Source organism: Miniopterus schreibersii (genome assembly GCF_964146895.1).
Source record: "Miniopterus schreibersii genome assembly, chromosome: 1".
Classification (NCBI taxonomy): Eukaryota; Metazoa; Chordata; class Mammalia; order Chiroptera; family Miniopteridae; genus Miniopterus; species Miniopterus schreibersii.
Window position 1 is genome coordinate 183,239,069 of NC_138101.1, and position 18,191 is coordinate 183,257,259.

Here is an 18,191-nt window from a genome sequence, read left to right on the forward strand (position 1 = left end):
CACTGCACAGCAGAGAGAGCATTGATGTCACAGCATAATCTGGGGCTTATTTGTAGAGTGTCTAGTCTTTTACATTCCATTACAAGGCTTTTTCCTTCGAAGAGTTATTTTCTGCAAGAAAGTTCAGCCACATTAGCATCTCTTTTCTTCTCCAAGTCCATCTTTTCCCATTTCTTTCTTTGTCTTCACTTCATTATGACAACATCCTTTTGTCTTCTCCTCCTCTCTATAATTTTCTTATCAATTCTTTTATTGTTTCCTTTACTGTTATTCTCTCTTTCTCTTTAGTGTCTGGTTACCGTCAGCTGGGAAAAGGGAACGAAATCAGGTAAGGTCTTTCCTTCATCATCTTTATTTTATCACTTGATTTCCTTTTCTTTAGAAAGAATAAAGTGTTGGCTTCTGATTTTCCTCACATTTCTGCTTGTGCACATGAGGTAAGGTTCCTGTTCCCTATGCTGTTCTCATTTTCCTGGAGGACTCTTCCCCAAAATAGATATTCACTGATAAGAACTGTAGCTAATTCCCCTTGTTGGGTTCAGTGATCTTTAGTTTATTACCTATAACACATATTCATTAGGAACCCTGTTCTTATATTAGTTTTGAACTTGGCAGTAAGAAATCATAATGAACCTCATCTGCTTATGGTTTAGTTCAGCAGCAGAATCTTGTGCTGAGAAGTATACCATTGAAGCCTACGTGTATGAGACAGAAGGAGGTAGAGCTGCTTTGGGTGAAGTGGGGTCAAGGGCTTAGAGCCTTGCCCTCTTAGTCTTGTCCCTAGCTACCCCATGAGGGAGCCCTTGGCACACCTAGTCCTTTGTAGGGGTCATCATTTAAAAATTACTGACAGTGGCTATTGTTCCTTTATATTGGAAGCTTTTGATTTTGGAGGGGAGAGAGGTTGCTTTATCTTGGTGATTAGTTATAAAATAGATGTAATCATTATATCAAACTCATTTCATAGAAATAGAGTAAGGACAAGGCTGAGTAATAATTTGATATAAAAATATTAAGTAACTAGTGCAGGTGGTGAGCAGATAAGGGGAAAGTCATTAAGGTAGCATATGAGAAACCGCCGCTTGGGGAACTCCAAGCTAGAGTACTCGTCGGGTTTGCATCAGAGGACCTAAAGGTAGAGGGGACCTTTGGGGATCACCTTGTCCAGATGTGTTATTTACAGATGAGGTTTAAGCTATTTGTCCAAAGTCATAGAGCTCATAGAACTGCGACTGGAACCACTGACACAGACAACAATTCCGTAGTTTGTATTCTTCTAAGTTCTTTTGAAATGACCATTTGGAGTTCTTTTAGTCTTAAAATATATTTAGTTCTGAAATTTTAGGGGAGGTTTATTTATTGTTGAAAAAGTCTAAAGAAAGTTAGCAAACATAAAATGAGGTACTTTTATGTATAGTATCCCATTTGATCCTCGCAACCACTTTTTGAGGTCCGTGTAATTACTTTATATATTACTGAGATGTTTTATAGATGAGAAACTGAAATTATTTTATAAACTGAAAGCAATGTTTCATTCAGTTCTCATAATCTGTAAAATAGGTAAGACAGAGATACATCCATTTCACAGGTGAGGATAGTAAAGCTCAAAGAGATTATGTGGTTTGTAATATATGGCAACTCAGTGGTAGACTGGAACTAAACATAGTTATTCTACTTCTTAATGTAGTTCTGTTTTCACTATTCTATGCTGCTGGTATGTGCTAACCAGTTATTCCCTGGAAACATTTCCAGGATAAGGAAGTGAAAAGGTAATTTCATGCTAGTCTTCTTAGGTCCAAGGGGCGATAATCAGTAGGCATAAGTTCTGGTTATGTCAGTTGCAAAGTACAGTTGACCCTTGAACAACATGGGTTTCAACTGTGCAGGTCCACTTACAGATTTTTTAAAAAATAAATACTGAAATGTATTTTCTCTCATTTATGATTTTCTTAGTAACATTTCCTTTTTCCTAGCTTTCTTGTAGGAATACAGTATATAATACATGTAACATACACAATATGTGTCAGTTGACTGTTTATATTATCAGCAAGGCTTCCGGTCAACAGTAGGCTATTAGTAGTTAAGTTTTTGGGAAGTCAAAAGTTGTACATGGATATGCGACTGTGTTGCGGGTTAAATAAACCCCGTGTTTATTTAAGGGTCCACAGTACTGTCATCTGCCATTTAAGTAATTACTGTTTATAAGAAGTTTTTGAAAAAGAATAGTCTTCTTGTTGAGGTGTGGTAGATGAGGTATGTTAGGGTATAGTACTGGATGTGTGCAACCTTCCTGAGTGGTGTCTGTGGGACAGCAAAGGAGTTGAACGGTCAAAGGGAAAAAGTAATCAAATAGCAGGTTACCCATTATGATCAGGTCTGTTTCACATAAGCCTTACTAAAATATTCTTATTTATTTTTGCAGTTTAATCCCCTTTCTCCCCTTTACTCTCTGGATGTTCTTGCTGATGCTTCTCACCGAAGGTGTTCGCCAGCACACTGCTCTGCCAGGTAATTGTCTTCTAGTGGCTTTTTCTCCCATATGGTATCATTTTCCTTTTTATAACACTTTTTAAATTATAAAGTATGTTTGTGTGTAGTATCCAATTTGATCTTTCCAACAACCTTTTGAGGTCAATGGATGTTTTACAGATGTAGAAACTGAGGCAGAGTAGTGCTGTAGCTTTCATGTGGTCATGTGACTAGTATGTGATTTAAGTTTCAACTTTGACCTAAGTCTTCTAACTCATATTTCATATTTCTTCTGCTACAAGCCCTGTCTTCCGAGAACATTATTAATGGTCCTTGCCATGGCCTGCAAAATACTGCATAATCTGATTTCTGCCTGTATGTCCAAATCCCTTTCATAAACTTCTTTCTCCTCACTGGGGGAGGGATCCAGCTGCACCAGGGAGCTCCATTTTGTTCTTCAAAAATAGCAGCCCTTTCCTGCCTCTGAAGCTTCACACGTGCTCTCTGTGCCTGGACTACCGTCTTAGAGTATTCCCAGGATTGGCTCCTTCTCTTTTCAACTTGGGCTTTCTCCTCAGGGAGTTCCTCTCAGACCATCCTATTTAAAGGGACCATCTCTACCACTTTCCACTTATTGTCTCTTTTTTTTTTAGAGCTTTAACACAGTCATAATGACTTTGTTTACTGGGCTCCTCCTCCCTCCCAACCCCCTCACTAGAATATAAGCTTCAAAGTGTGGGGGCCTTGTCTTGTTCACTGGTACATCCCCAGCATCTAATGCAGTGTCTGGCACTTACTAGGCATTTAGTATACATTTGTCAGAATGAATCCTGAGCCCACATAGGAGAATGAGTTTAGCGCCTCTCAATATAAATTCTCTTAAGTTAGGTGACATGCAAAGTAAATATGGTTTTTATTGTAGCATCTCCTAGCAGGACTATTGTGCATGAAAGAGCAGTTAATAGGCTGAACCAAAGGACTTTTGTTATTCTAGTAGCACAAAGAATTTCTTTCCAAGGTTCTGATTTTTTTTCTTACTAATATGTTCTTAAATGGATATGTTCATAGGATTTGGGGCACAGAGTGCACAAAGATATTCTTTCGTGGATACAATTAGAATTTCCACTGTGGGCTATAACAATAAACTCTGTACCATAAATGCTGCCAGACCTAGGAGAAATAGTATATAAGTGGGAAAGTCTTTTGAAAAGAGAGACCATCACAAATGGTGTTACTAGGAAAGTGGGAAATTGTGGGATGATGATAAACTACTGTAAGGCCTTCTCTTCAGTAGATTGCAATTTATTCATCATTCATTCACTCATTCAACATTTGCTGGCTCCCTACTATGTGGAAGGGTCTTTGTTTAGGTACTACCTTAAGGAGCTCCCATTCTCATGGGGAAGTCAGGCGTGGAAATCGCCAGTTAACAATACGGAGTGATAAGTGCATAAAGGTTTGCACCAGAATGACATGAAGCACAGAGGAGGGTCTTCTAGCTTAGAGACCCAGGGAGGTTTTCTTAGAGGAGGTGGTGTTCAAGCTGTCTTGGAAGACACAGGATTTCAGTCCACAGGAAAGCAGTCCTCAGACTTTTTGTCTTAATACCAAATAAAGTAAAGGCCATATATATTCTTTGGGAAGACTGTAAGTAGCACGGTATCATGTCAGATGCTGAAAGTGAATTATTAGCCTTCCCTCCTTTACCTCTCTACCTAGAGTTGTGCTTTGCTCAGTATCCATGCTTTTGTCTGGTTTCCTTTTGCCTTTAAAGCCTGGAGTGGGTGTCAACTTCTTGTTTCATTGTATATCTTATTATTCACATCATTATTTTCATTTTCTTGCTGGCAGTGCTTATGGCTGGACTTGGAAACATAAGGAAGTGTGGACTATGCTTCTGGTACACTCAGCTCTAGGGAAATATTGCTTATTGCTTTAGACCATTGCTAAAAGCAAAGCTAGAGAATGGACAATTATAGCTCATAGCTTGTCCTTCTACACATCATTTCTAGGGTGGGTACAAAGTGGGTTGCACATATGCGATTCTTTGGGAAAGGGGAAGAAAAATTTTTAAATTTACATTTATTTTCTTATTAAATTTTTTGTTTTAAATTGTTCATATATTAGTCTAGCAGCACATATTTTTTTGTGTTGCGTGTATTACATATATATGGAGCGTTCGTTCAAATTTTTTACTCATGAGGGTGCACACTCAATAAAGTTTGGTGACTACTGATCTGTGGGGATGGTCAGCACAAGTGACCTCTATGCAGTGTTTAGAAAATGTGGATGATGAAACACAGCCCCCAGGGCTCCCTCTCATTCCTTTGAAATAGTGGGATCCCTGCCCGGCACGGGGTCAGTAGAGAAGAAGCAGTCTAGTTTCAGTGTGGCTGATGGATGAGGTTGGAATCAGAACTGGAAGGTGGATTATGAAGAGTGGACAATTTAACAAAGCCTGGCACCTAGGACGGGGAATGTTAAAGATTGGTGGTGGCAGGGAAGAGGCAGGTGAATGACTGTATCAAAAACTGTTTCGAATGGAAATTTTATCTTTTTCTCGTTCCATTTTATCTGTAGTAGGAGAAATTTCTTTCAAAGCATCTGGGCAGCACTGGGAATTTCACACCCATCATTAGAACGATTTGTGTGTGTGTGGTGACTATGTTATCATTAGTGGTATAATTTTATTTTGCAAAGAGAGAAGTGTTTCCTGTTTTATCACAGCTTTCCCCGAGGAGGGCTGGTGTATTAATTTGCTGTATTGCCTCCTGGCTGTTCCCAGGCTGTTTTTCCTCTTCATCATGGAATTTTTAATGGCCCTGGTGCCTCTTGGGAAGCATGTGAGGAAGAGTTCCTCGGGGAGCGCTTTTCTTTTTTCACATGCCTATAATTACTCTCCTTTAAGAGCACAAAGAGTTTGATAATCATGCCTGAACTGTGAAGGTTTCCTCCTGTCTGTTGGTTATTGAGCTGAGGCTGCTTCCTGCCTGGATGTGGCCAGTCCCACAGTCCCCCACACTCAACTGCATGAGAGTGAGGACCCCTTAACCACCTCGTCACTGCTACAGCATTATACAGCTCTGGTTATCACTGTGAGGCCTGGGTGCTGCTGGGGCCATGAGTGACCTTAAGGCACTTTCTTGTTTAGTATTTCATTGGTATAAACAAAGAAATAATAGGATCGTGAGTTTAAGAGGTCGTTTTATTGATGCTTCATTTTAATATAGCCCAGATGGCACGTGCAGTGGATGGGAGAGGGAGTCTTTGTGGTGATTGTGCCACCTAATAGATTTGTGGGTTAAGAGGTTTTCAAAAATACCACTCTAGAAGTACTTAAGTTGGTGGTTTTCAACCCTGGCTGCACTTTGGAATCACCTGAGGAGCTTTAAAAAATATATCCATGCAGGGTCCCACTTCCCATGATTATGATTAATTGGTCTGGGATGAGGCCCAGGCACTGGCATTATTTTAAAGCCCCAGGTAACTCTAATATGCAGCCAGGGTTAAGAACTACTGCCCTAAATGCATATGGTTTTATGATTGGTGCTTTGTAATTTGCTTAACAGGAAAACTCATTTCATAATTGGCGTGAGCTCTGTACTTTGATACTGTGAGCATGATTTTTTGTGGGAGGTAGAACACTGGACTTCTCTTAGCTTTGGAGAACTGTGTAGGTGAGAATAGAGTGTTAGTTAGGGTTTACCTCAGTGTCCTGCATGTAGTGATTAACAAATGGGAGGAGTTGCTGGGTGGGTGTATGGATGGTTGGATAGTTGGCAGGGTGCATGGATGAAATTCTTAAACCAGCTGTTTTGGTTTGGTGGTTTTGGTTGCTAATATTGGGATGCTGCTATTAAAATAGTATACTTGGTGTTAAGAATTGCTGCTGCATAAACAGCAGATGGTGTGATTGGTGTTCTGGTAGAGGCTGTAGAATTGCTGTCAAGAATGGTAATAAGGAGCTAGTGCTGTAGGCAGCTTTTCCCCAAATGAGAGATTTATTGATTATCCAGGATAGCTTTTCTTACCATTATTGCCTTAGGAAACCATAACTAGAACTTATCAATTGCTACATCTCTCTGTATGATGCACAGGTCACCAGTTGTAGTTTTTGAATGTCTCATGGCAGCTTTGAGTTTTCTCCAACTTCCCTGACCTTTCTTCTTTTTGGGTAGCGATTTGGTAATGTATTACCATTTCCATTTATTTTTTCTTGTGACGTTCTTAATCTCATATTAGTGGATGCTAGACCCAGGTAAGAATCTTGGTTTTACCTGGGCAAATGACTTAACCTCCCCGTACCTCAATTTCCTTATCTTTAAAATAGAAATATCAGTATTTATTGGGCTAGTGGTGGTCAGAATATTTGTATTTGTATTCAAATACAAAATATTTTTATTTGAATATTTCACATACTGATGGTTAATATTATTAGCTTTGTTATATAGTTACTACCCTACCTGTCCTTAGGATAATGTAGTTTTACAAACTTTGAGTTGGCTTCCATAGCTGTTTGCTAATGAGATGTAGTACAGATTCTTGAGGTGCTTAAATGGCCTCAAATGGGCTATAAGAGGAGGCAGTTGGACAGTGGGTAAAAAAGGGAGACTGTCCTGCTTGTTAGAGATTTGAAATATGATAGGCTGTGCTCATTGGAATTCATTTTATCTGTTCACAAACGTAGAGATCTGCATATCAGAGTTGTGTGCCCAGCTGGCTGTGCCACTTGACAAGGAGTTTCAAAGAGCAAGAAGAAGACTCAATTCGAGCTGTTAATTTTGACCTTTGGAGCCTTAGTAAACAGCCTGAGGTTTTACCTCAGGGCTTGGGGGAAAGAACCTTTTGTTAGTTCTCAGTCTGCTGGGGATGCTGTGATGCCCAGCAGCTCATGCTCACCTCTTTAGTGCCTTAGTTTCGGCCATATGTGAGGAAGTGGTTCTGCTGTAATACTGTCCTGAAGGCTGCCAGTTCTACCGGAACTTTCCATTATATAGTACACAGTTCTTGAATCTTTTGTCCTCTGTTGGAGGGTCTCATTTATTGCAGCTCTCAGCCAGCTGGCATCTTGCTGCTTAAGTGGAGTGATGAAAGCATTTTCTCTCTCTGTTTTGCCATTGTAATGTACCCAACTTTCCAGCTGATGTGAAGCTGTTCTGCTCCTGTGGGTGGCATGAAACAGCTTCTGGATGTGTCATCCCTGGCCCAGCCAAGGGAAGTAGATTACAGAGTTTTCAGGTGTTCGTGAGCAGTTTGTCACATACCGCTCACTGAGGGTTCATTTTGAGTGAAAACACTAGTGGAATTGCCAGGATCTCTTCCTTTTGGATAAACCTCCACGGTGTCTGTAATTGTGAAGTGGTTTTCTCTCCCTAGCTACTTCTAGTGTCAGAGGCCTGGATCCTTTTCTATGCGCAAGTCTGTGAAAATAGTTCCCCTACTGGGTGTTTAATAAATGCCAGTTAACCCTGAAGATAAAACACATGTGAGGAAGGGGGTATCTCTTCTTCCCTAGTTTAATTCTGTTTGCCCTCATTTTACCTTGGCACTGTGCTTGTTCCTTAATTACATCGCAGTGTCTGTTTCTGTTAGTTCTTTATGCATCGGCCTCCCTCACTATGTTGTGAGCTCCCTGTGGAAGGACCTTGGGCTCAGTCATCTTGTGTATACCCTCTCCATACCCAGCATAGTGCTTTACATAGAGTAGGCCTTCATACATTTTTGTTAAAAATAATTGAGGTGAATAGATTAGTAATTAAAGAGAATAATTGGAATATATGATATATATGAACTTTGGTCCTTAGAAATATCAGTAATTTTTTCTTGATGTTACTGATTTGTAGGTGCTTAAGGAAGAGTAAATACATACCTTGTCACAATAAATTTTATTTTATGCAAAAATAATGAACTTTCCATTGGGTTTTAAAAATCAGTGATTTTTGAAGGTGAACTATTCCTTAAATTAGCTTGCCGTTGGCAGACAAAGACTGTTATCTCTCCTTAGGAGTGATTCTAAACATCTTTGTTCTAAATCTAAAGCAGCCACTTCAGTTATTTTTTGCCAGCATTGGCTCTATTAAACATGCATGTTTTTCTCAAAGTAATTTTTTCCCCCTAAAAGTACATTCCTGCCCCAGGGACATAGTGATCTGCCCAGTTTCCTAAGTAACACTGCAGTTTTAACAATTCACCTGATCTTTTGGTTACCTGCAGTAAAAAATAAAATAGAAATGCTGTGTTTATGCATAGATATACAGAATACTCTTTCATTTAATTGTTCATCCTCAGCATTCACCTTCACACTTACTTTTCCTGAAGAATTTTTAAAGACTGTATCTGTTGCTTTTAATGTGCATTTCCCCCATAAATTCTTTTTGGCAAATGCTGCTGAATGTGACGCATTGAGGGGAAGTACTGACCTGGCTCCCGTGCTGTGACAGGTAGTGCCAAGGAAGACTGAGCCCCCATCAGATGAAACAGAACAAGCCTAGCCTGTCTTTTCTGTAGGTTAATTGCTTATATACTGGGGAACGATATTTTCGTCTAAATTTATATTCATTTTAATCATTCTGTTAATCTTCAAGTTAAATATTTAGATCTCTTTTATTGACTAGCTTACTTAGCTTCTGGAATTTGGTATATTTTTTAACTCAGTTTTCACAGTAGGTAGAAGCTCATCATTGTTACTCGAGGAGAAATTTCAAAATAATCATGTTACTGATCCCTCTCCCACCCCATTATGGCGGGGGATGTGTATTTTGTAAAGGCCCCTACATCTTTCTGATAAACGTTTGCCACTTTAATTGAGAAGGAAGTTTTAATAACTTTGTAGAGATTTTAGCTTAACTTAAACTTAGCTTTTTTTGCCCCCTACATAATTGAAAGGTCCCCTCCTCCCACATATAGTACATAGCTACAACACAAAAACAACTGTACACTGCTCTTGAAAGAGTTTTTAAAAAATCTAGTTAAGTCTTCTACCTTTTCTGTCTATAGTGAGGGGCTCTGTTTGTTGAGAAGCGGAAGCTCAGACTCTCTTTTCCTGTCCTTGGTGATACCTCACTTGTTCAGTGTCCTTTTCAGTTTATGCCTTGTGAGCAGACAATGATATTGTCAGAGTAAAATAACACAAATTAAAGAAATAACACATTAAAAAGAAAAGAAGCCAAGGTGGTTAAATACTTCATGTCTGCAATTGACTGATGTGCAGTTATTTTGAGATAAATGAGGAATTGGAACTACCTCTTGAATAGGAAGCTGAGGGTCCAGTAGTTGGCTGCCCCATGCTCAGGTTCCGGCCCCACACAGATTATTCATTACTCCTGAACAGGGCTATCCTCTGTTCTGAATGTGCTCTGCAGCATGGTGGGTTCCAGTCCTGTTTTCTTAAACTCCTCTTGCTCCAAGCACCCGGCTTCCTCCTTGCTTTTCCCAGGCTGGTCTGGGTTCTCTTCCTTATTTGTCTGCTAAGGTTTTTCCCAAGCAGACAGAGCCCTCAAAGGGAGAATAGATTTTCCCAAGCTGTAAACTCTACCATTACTAGTGTTCACTTAAAACCAAATGCAAGGACAGTGTCTTACTGTCCTTCTATAACACTTTGTTTCCTTTCCTCCCTCCCCAGATCTTAACTAGGAAGGGACAGAGAGAGACAGACAGACAGACAGACAGCCCCAAGGTGTGATTTTATTCTATTTCTTATGAAATAGCCCTCCAACCTGGAAATGATCTTAAGAGAAATGTTTTAAGAAGGAATAGACGTTAAATTGAGCTTTAGGAATGAACAAGACTTTTCTTTATCCCTGCCTCAGTTTCTCTGTGACTCAGATTCTGTAATAGAAAAGCTGTGCAGCTGGAATTGGGACTGGGCTACAGGTCCATTAGGGAAAAAACTGGCTCACCACTGTATCCCAGTGCTTACTAACAACTTGATGAGCAATGGAAGAAGTAGAAAACCTGCTGAGTAGGAAGGAAATAGTCCACACAAAATACATACTTTTACAACAAAATAAGGTTATTGACTTAAAAAGTTTCGTTACCTGGTTTCCTTGGAAAGCCTTCATTTCTTTCCTAAGTTATAACCAGAGAAAATATACAAAATATGAAGGATTTAGAATGTTCAAGGTAACCATTAGAAGTGGGAATGAGGTGGTAGAAGTAGAACATTTACTGCAGAGAGAAGTAACAGGCTGGAAGCTTAGCAGTTGGGGGCATTTAATGTAGGGACAGTTAACCCCGAAGCCCATGCCATCACTGAGCAGGGAAGAGTGGGGATCCAAGAAACATGGCCCAGAGGGACAGGACATCGTAAGGACCACCTGAGCCTTTGCATTCACAGTGGCCCCCTAAGGACATTGCAGAATAGAGTGCAGTCTAATAACTTACATGCATAGCAGTAAGTAATACTTATTTTCATTTTAACTAGAATAAACATTTTTTTAAAGTACTGTATTTCTATTTAAAATGGTTAAAAATTTAAACATTGGTACATAACTGGCTTCATCTTTTTACTCCAAAATGTGTATTCCTTGAAAAGTGTGAGATAAATGATACTGACTAGGTTCGTAAAGGAGTGATAGAATAGGTGCCCTTAACCATCTTACTGACATATATCAAACGTGCAATGCTGTGAAAATCAAGATGGTGTGTAAATAAAAGGCAGTATTTATTCAGATGAGCCCAAGTTGATACTCTGAGAATATCTTAAAGTCCTTTTGAGTACTTTTCTTAGGCTTTTCATTTTGCATCTGTTTCCTAAAACTCAGCATTTTATAAACATTGATCTTGAAGAAGCAGTGTTTTTAAATTAATTGAAGGACAATGTACATGTAGAGGAGTTTACAAGGAAATATATACTTGATGAATTTTCAGCATCCAGAAACAGAACATTACCAGAGAGAACCCCAGAAGCTCCTAGTCACTGACCCCTCTTCCCTACACCCCGCAGCTCAAAGGTTGCCACTGTCCTGATGTCTAATAAGAGAGTCTAGTTTGAAGAAATGGTGTTAGCACTTAACCTGAGAAGTTTTGGAGAGTCCTTTAATGAAGTCAGGTAAAGAAGGAAGAGCATGAATATAGACTGTTACCCTTTGTTTGACTAATTTCTCTTTCTGAAGTACTTTAGGAGAAGCAGGATTGAATTAGAACAAAGTGCCTGGATAGTTTGAGTTTGGGCCTAAATGTACTTAAGTACCTTGTTTGTAGAAAAGATGGAAACTCTGCTCTGTACATTTCTCTGTTTTGAGGAGAAACAAAATTTTGTAGCGTCAGTTTCTTTTCTGCCTGTGTCTGGCTTCAAAAGGAATGACACCTCTGCTTTTAGACTAAAGGCTGTCTACTTTTGACATTCTGTCATCTGTCTTTCTTAATATTATTGTCAGCATGCTGGTTTAGGCTTATTCCCAGGACTTGTGTAAGGTATGAAAAATGAATTGTTTCCCCTTTTTTGTGCACTTATATTTACATTTCACATTGGAATTAACTATTCATGGAATACTTAAAGTTGATTCTTTTTTCCATCCGGAAGAGAGTGATCAATAAAAGGTGATTTGTACAGACTTTGCCAAACCACAGGCTTTATAGTGTAAATCTTTGCCTATTTTGGTGTTCTTTGAATTCTAAAAAAATTCTTATGATTTCGGTCAAATTTTTATCTTTCCTTGTTTATAAATTGAATGGTCTCTCAAGCTTTCACTATTTGGTGAAAAGAGCATGAGAGAAGAGAGAGGGATGGAGGGAGGGAGAAGGGAGGCAGAAAGATAGAACACATATATGTACTTTTAAACTGAAAGTTGCCAGATTGGGGCCCCCTGATAGGAAAAGTCACTTTAACCATTTTAAATGTACAGTTGGCTATTTGGTTTTTAGAACTTTTATTCATTCATATCAGTTCTAGTCAACAGATATTTAATGGGGACTCAGATATGTGCCTTCCGCTAAGGTTGGTAATCATTGGAGAATTATGAAAGAAATATAAATATGATCCCTGTTCTCAAGAAGATTAAGCCTCATTAGGGCAACAAGATATATTTATAGCAGTTAAATAATTTATGGAAGATAAGGCCTTGAATGTTCGAGGAAACTTTGTGTAAAGGTGAGGCTCAGTTTGGTCCTTAATCAGGGGTAGTATCTGTCTAGTTTGAGAGGAAGGAGGAAGTGGGGAACTAAAATAGCATACCTGTTGTTTCAGTGTTAAGCCGATTGCCTTTCAGAGAATCTTTTGCTTTCCTAGTGTTGAAGCTCTCACTGTTTTGTTTTTAAAATAAGCTGAACATTCAGAAAAGGGGACATATTATCAGCACATAATTTATATTTTTAAAAATCACAGAAACTTAACTTGCTGTGCAGACACTATTAAAATCTAGATGTATAGTGATAGAAGAGTTAAACTTCCTATTAAAATTCTATGCAAATATCTGTGTTCATGCAGCGTTAAACTTTTCAATATAGTACTGCTTGGGAGTAGTTATTTCATTAGCAAATTTAGAACAATTGAGGTTATAGTTTTTATGAAAAATGTACAAAAAAATCAGCATGTAATGAAACAGATTTACTGAAATTAATCTTGAATGTCTGCTATTCTGCTAATCAGGTAAAAAGTTTAGAATGGGTATATTTTGTGAGTATAGAGTGAGTTATGATTAATTGTGAATAATCTTATACTTGCACTTGATGGCAAAAGATGATACTGCCTTTGTTAGTAATATCTATAATGGGTCAAGGATTTTATCTGGTCTGAACATAATGTTTTAAACAATGAGAATTACAAAGTTGCAACAGTATGTTTTCTGTTACCTCTGCAGACAGGCAAGCATACACTTGGGACCCCCATGCTCACATGACATCAAGAGGAAACGGAAGCCTGTGGCCACAGCATCTCTGTCTAGCCCAAATGCAGGTAATTACACATAGCTGTTATTTATTGAGCACCTACTGTGTGTCAGACACTAAATTATGTATTTTATATACCTTTTCATCTAACTCTTATGATAAGGTAGGTCATTTTATTTCCATTTTATATGGGAAAACTGAGAATATAAGAAGTAATTTCCCAAGGTTACAGATATTTTACGTATTTAAACCTAGTTCTGTCTGACTCTGAAGTCTGTTTTTTTGCTGTGTCACACAGCTTTCTTGAGTTTGAATCCCTATGTTTCACGAAAAACAATCTTCAGTCATCTGCGCTTTTATTCTAGTACAGATAGAAAATTAGGTCTCTGTTAATGAAAATCCCACTGGGGTGGTGGTTTAGTCAGTAGCCAAGGAGCCACATGGGCTTATTTACTCTTTAATTTAGTATATAATACAATACATTCTCACTGTTTTTATGTATAGTAGAGTGCTAATATTTTACCAGTCATGAAGTTTCTAATTAAAAACAGTTTTTCAAGTTAAAACCTTTTAGTTTTCTGAGCAAAACTAGTTGATAGAAACCAAAATAGAGATTATCACTGGTGATCAGGAGAGGAAAAAGAAACCTCTGTGATGCTGGAAATGTTCTATGTCATGAATTAGGTGGGGATTACATGAGTATATACATATGTAAAATTCACTGAACTATACATTTATGGTTTATGTACTTAACTATATGTATGTTGTCCTTAAATGAAAACAAAGGGGGATATTTATTTATATCAGCAAGAATATTGGGTGTTTATAGATCTTTTTCTTTGGAGTTAAGAGAAGATAGTTAAACATAATTAGTAATCATAGAAAATCCTTTGTGTTATTTCAATACAGTATAGGGTGGATTGCGCTGAATAAAAAGACCATATCTGGTTGTAGGACCTAGCAGAAATTCCCCTCCCTCCCTTCCTCCCTCCCTCCTCCCTCCTTTTCTGTAAGTTTCAGGTGTACAATAATATAATTCAATATCTATATACAATACAAAGTGTTCACCCCAAAAAAGTCTAGTTATTATCTATCACCATACAATTGGCTCCCCTCCCCTCTTTCACCCACACTCAATCCCCTTCTCTGGTAACCACTGATCCCTACAGTTAATTTCTTGATGATAGTGAATTCATTCTTTGGAAATTGAGTATATCATAGGTTATTTTTTCCTTTGGAAAATACTATATATTATAATAAAATACTATATATTTCTATATATTACACATAGATTAGAACAATTGATAGCTGAGTAGAGAGTAGACCTCTGGCAGATAGGGAACCCTTTCTCCTACCTTTACTTAGTAAGTTTCAGCATGCTCTGAAATTGATCTCTTTAAGCTTCTGCTTGAGAAGACTGCTTGATAATGGATAAGACCGTCATGATAATGGACAATCTTAATCACAGGTCTGATGACTATAGTACATTTTTTTAGTGATTTCCACATGACCGTGCCCTGAGCTAAACCCTCTGCCACAACTTTATAAGGTGGATGCTGTTTTTATTCCCAATACACATGAGATATTAGAGGCTTAGAGAGGTTAATCAGTTCCCCAAGGTCACATGGTTGATACATTGCAGAGCCAAGGTCATACCGGTGTCCCAGTGACTCTAGAGCTGTACTCTTAAACACTGCAGGTGGTCTGTCTTCTGTATGATAGGACTGGTTCCAAACTATGGCTCCGCTCAAAACCCAGATCCTCATTCAGCCTGTGGTATTAGAAACATTGAAGCACAGTCTCCATTCTTTTATCTTTTTGTTTTTTTTTTTTCTCTTTAATATCTAACTTCTGTTTTTTGCTTTTAATTGTTTATAAGGAAGAACTATTGAAAAGAGTTTAAAATTCTTTTTCTGTATTCAAATGGGGAAATGTCCTGGGAGGTATTAAACAAGATTTGAGCATTAAACATTTCCCCTACTGATCGAACTCCTCCCCTCACTTGTTGACTAAGGCTTGCTTCACTGAACGTTTTCTTTTTTTTCTATCCACAACCTGAGTGCCCCATGGAGGTGAAGGACATAGCCTCAGCCCGTGCCATCAGTCAGTAGAACAAATGGGCTTGCTCTGCCTAACATTGGGCCATCTCGGATTCCACCTCTTTTATAGAAATGACTGATGAAGAGAGGTGCGTTCCGCTTTGCCGCTGTATTAATACACATCAGGGGCCAGCTCCTGGCACTAAATCACGCTGCTGCATACATCTGTTATCGGGTTCTTCACTAGTGTGATGAACAAGACTGCAGATAGAGGCTTCCTTGTGTCATTCTTTATAGGATTTTCCTAAAAGAATAAATAGCTCAGATCTCTGCCAACACTCTCCCTGTCACTGTGATGAATTCAGCTTCTTTCTTAAACATGCAGCCACAAATCTTTTCCCCTTCCCCCTCCCCCACTGGTGGAAAGTTTTGAGTTGAAATTGACTGAATTTAAAGATATTAATAAGGCTAGAAAGGTGCAGAGCAGAAAGGAAGAGCCTGCCTTGTCTTTTTGACCTAATATTAACAAAAGGCCAAGGAAAAGGACCTTTTCATAGGGCCATTGAATAGATCCTTCTTCAAAGTGTAGCACTTTTATTTTCTTCTTTTTATGTCCACTCCCCTTCTCCTTATGGCTTTATAGACACAGGTGTGTGGCACACAGAGCCACTGGATCTGAGTGAGTAACCATGTAAACCTGTTCATAACGCCCGATACACCAGAACATGGAATGCCCAGCAAGTCATTACCTCGTCCCAAAGTGAATTTGCTGTATATGCTCTTAAAGAATGTAACTGGAAAAGAAAAAAATGGGTTATTTTCTCCAAAACTTGAGATTAAGTAGCTATAAAAAACATGAGGAACTCAGATGAAAACCAGGCTTCATTTCCTTGAGATGCTTTTCTTCATCAGAGTAGCAGAGCAGAGCCTTTGGTGTACAAACCCCATTCCTTCAGAAAGTAGACCAATGGCCCTCGGTAAAGGAGAATAGGAGGTGAGGTGTTCAAAGCCCTTCCAAATGCCTTTTCTGACTTGTCTCTCTGAGATAGGGTACGTGTTCTTAGAGCATCAGTCGGAAGGGCACCAAACAGTTAACCTTTTAATTAGCTACATCAGATTCTGAATATCAGGCCAGTGATTCGAGAGATGCAGTTGCAAGGGCAGGAATTCTCATCTGTTTTGCTGCTGCTATACCCCCGGCCACTAAAATAATACTCGTCACAGGGAACAATCTCACTAGATACTTGTATGAATATATGAATAGAATCTTAAAGTTGAAACAGAGTTGTTCTCAATATTATTCTCGTTTGTTGGATTCAGTAGTTCCATTTTAGGTTCACCCTTGTCTTGGGGGCTGTAGAGCAGATTCTTACTGCCCACTACGCCTTTTTAAAGTTTAAATGGTTTTTAAAGTTAAAAAAAAATTTTTAGTAAATATTGAATGGCTATAAAAGAGTATTTGTAGGAGATATATGTGGAGTAAAGAAAAATGATACAGTGAATATCCATATACTCACCATCCACTTTAAGAAAAAGAACACCTTTAAAATCTTTTTTCTACTCTCCTCAGAGGTAACCATTATCCTGATACTTATTTTTTGTTAATCACTTAGCATTCTCTGTTTGTTTTAAATGTGTTTTTATTGATTTTAGAGAGAGACAGGGAGAGAGATAGAGAGAGAGACATTGATGAGAGAGAGACATCGATCGGCTGCCTCCTGCACACCCCTTCCTGGGGATCGAGTCTGAAACTCAGGCATGTGCCCTGCCCGGGAATGGAACCAGTGAACTCTTGGTTTATGGGTCAGTGCTCAACCACTGGGCAACACTGGCTGGGCATCATTCTTTGTTTTTTAAAATAGTTTTTAAGACCTATGGATCTCTTAGCAATATGTTGTCTAGTTTTGCATGCTTTTGAACCTTGTATAAATGGAATGTCGTATTTTATACGTTACAAGTTTTACCCAGTTATTTCTTGAGATTCATTCATGTTTCATCCTGCCAAATCCTCTTTTTGCTGCCATATATATGTTGTTCTATTGTATGAATATGATGAATATACTACAATTAAACATTCTTGATGGACATTTGGATGGTATCCCATTTTATGCTATTGTGAAAAATACTGTGTTGTTCTGTGGGAGAACATGTGCAAGAGTTTTTTCTGGGCCACTTCATGCTCCTTAGGATAGCTATATCAAAAAACAGGAAGCAGCAAGTGTTGGGAAGGATGTGGAGAGACTGGAACCATTGTGCGTTGCTGATGGGAATGCAAAATAGTGCAGCCGCTGTGGAAAACAATATGGCGGTTCCTCAAAAACCTAAACAAAGCTTTTTCGGCTAGAACCACCATCTTCCAGTAATTCGCCGCAATTACTGTCCCAAAGGGAAAGAGGAGAGGCACGCCCTCTATGTTCTCTAGGCCTTTTAGAAAACCCGGAGCTGTTCCTCTAGCCACATACATGCACATCTACAAGGAAGGTGCAGTTGTAGGCATCACTGGAAGGGGCACCGTTCAAAAAGGAGTGCCCTACAAGCGTTGCCATGGCAAAACCGGAGGAGTCCACAGTGTCACCCAGCCTGCAGTGGGCATTGTTGCAAATAAACAAGTTAAGGGCAAGATTCTTGCCAAGGAAATTAATGTACGTATTGAGCATATGAAGCGCTCTGAGAGCCGAGCAGCTTCCTGAACGTGGGAAGGAAAATGATCAGAGTAAGAAGGAAGCAGAGAGAAAGGTGCCCGGGCGCAGCAGACGCGCCAGCCTGCGCCCCCCAGGGAAGCACGCTTTGTGGGGGCCCACGGAAAGGGGCCCGGGCTGCTGGAACCCGTTCCCCGTGAATCCAGGGCATGACGGG

General features: G+C 39.0%; 1 protein-coding gene across 3 annotated transcripts in view; it reads left to right on the top strand.

Moving 5' to 3' along the window:
- The window catches only part of GPATCH2L (G-patch domain containing 2 like), a gene marked incomplete at its 3' end in the record, with an annotated part of 50,317 nt that overhangs the window by 25,463 nt on the left and 6,663 nt on the right, over window positions 1-18,191 (top strand). Inside the window, exons 7-9 of one of the 3 annotated variants that reach the window (XM_081117360.1) lie at window positions 289-328; window positions 2,423-2,508; window positions 13,269-13,363. In XM_081117360.1, the coding sequence (XP_080973486.1) occupies window positions 289-328; window positions 2,423-2,508; window positions 13,269-13,363 (221 nt within the window). Of the gene's footprint in view, window positions 1-288; window positions 329-382; window positions 438-2,422; window positions 2,509-13,268; window positions 13,378-18,191 lie in introns of those variants that run through there. The other 2 variants (XM_081117359.1, XM_081117361.1) reach the window with 2 other exon arrangements.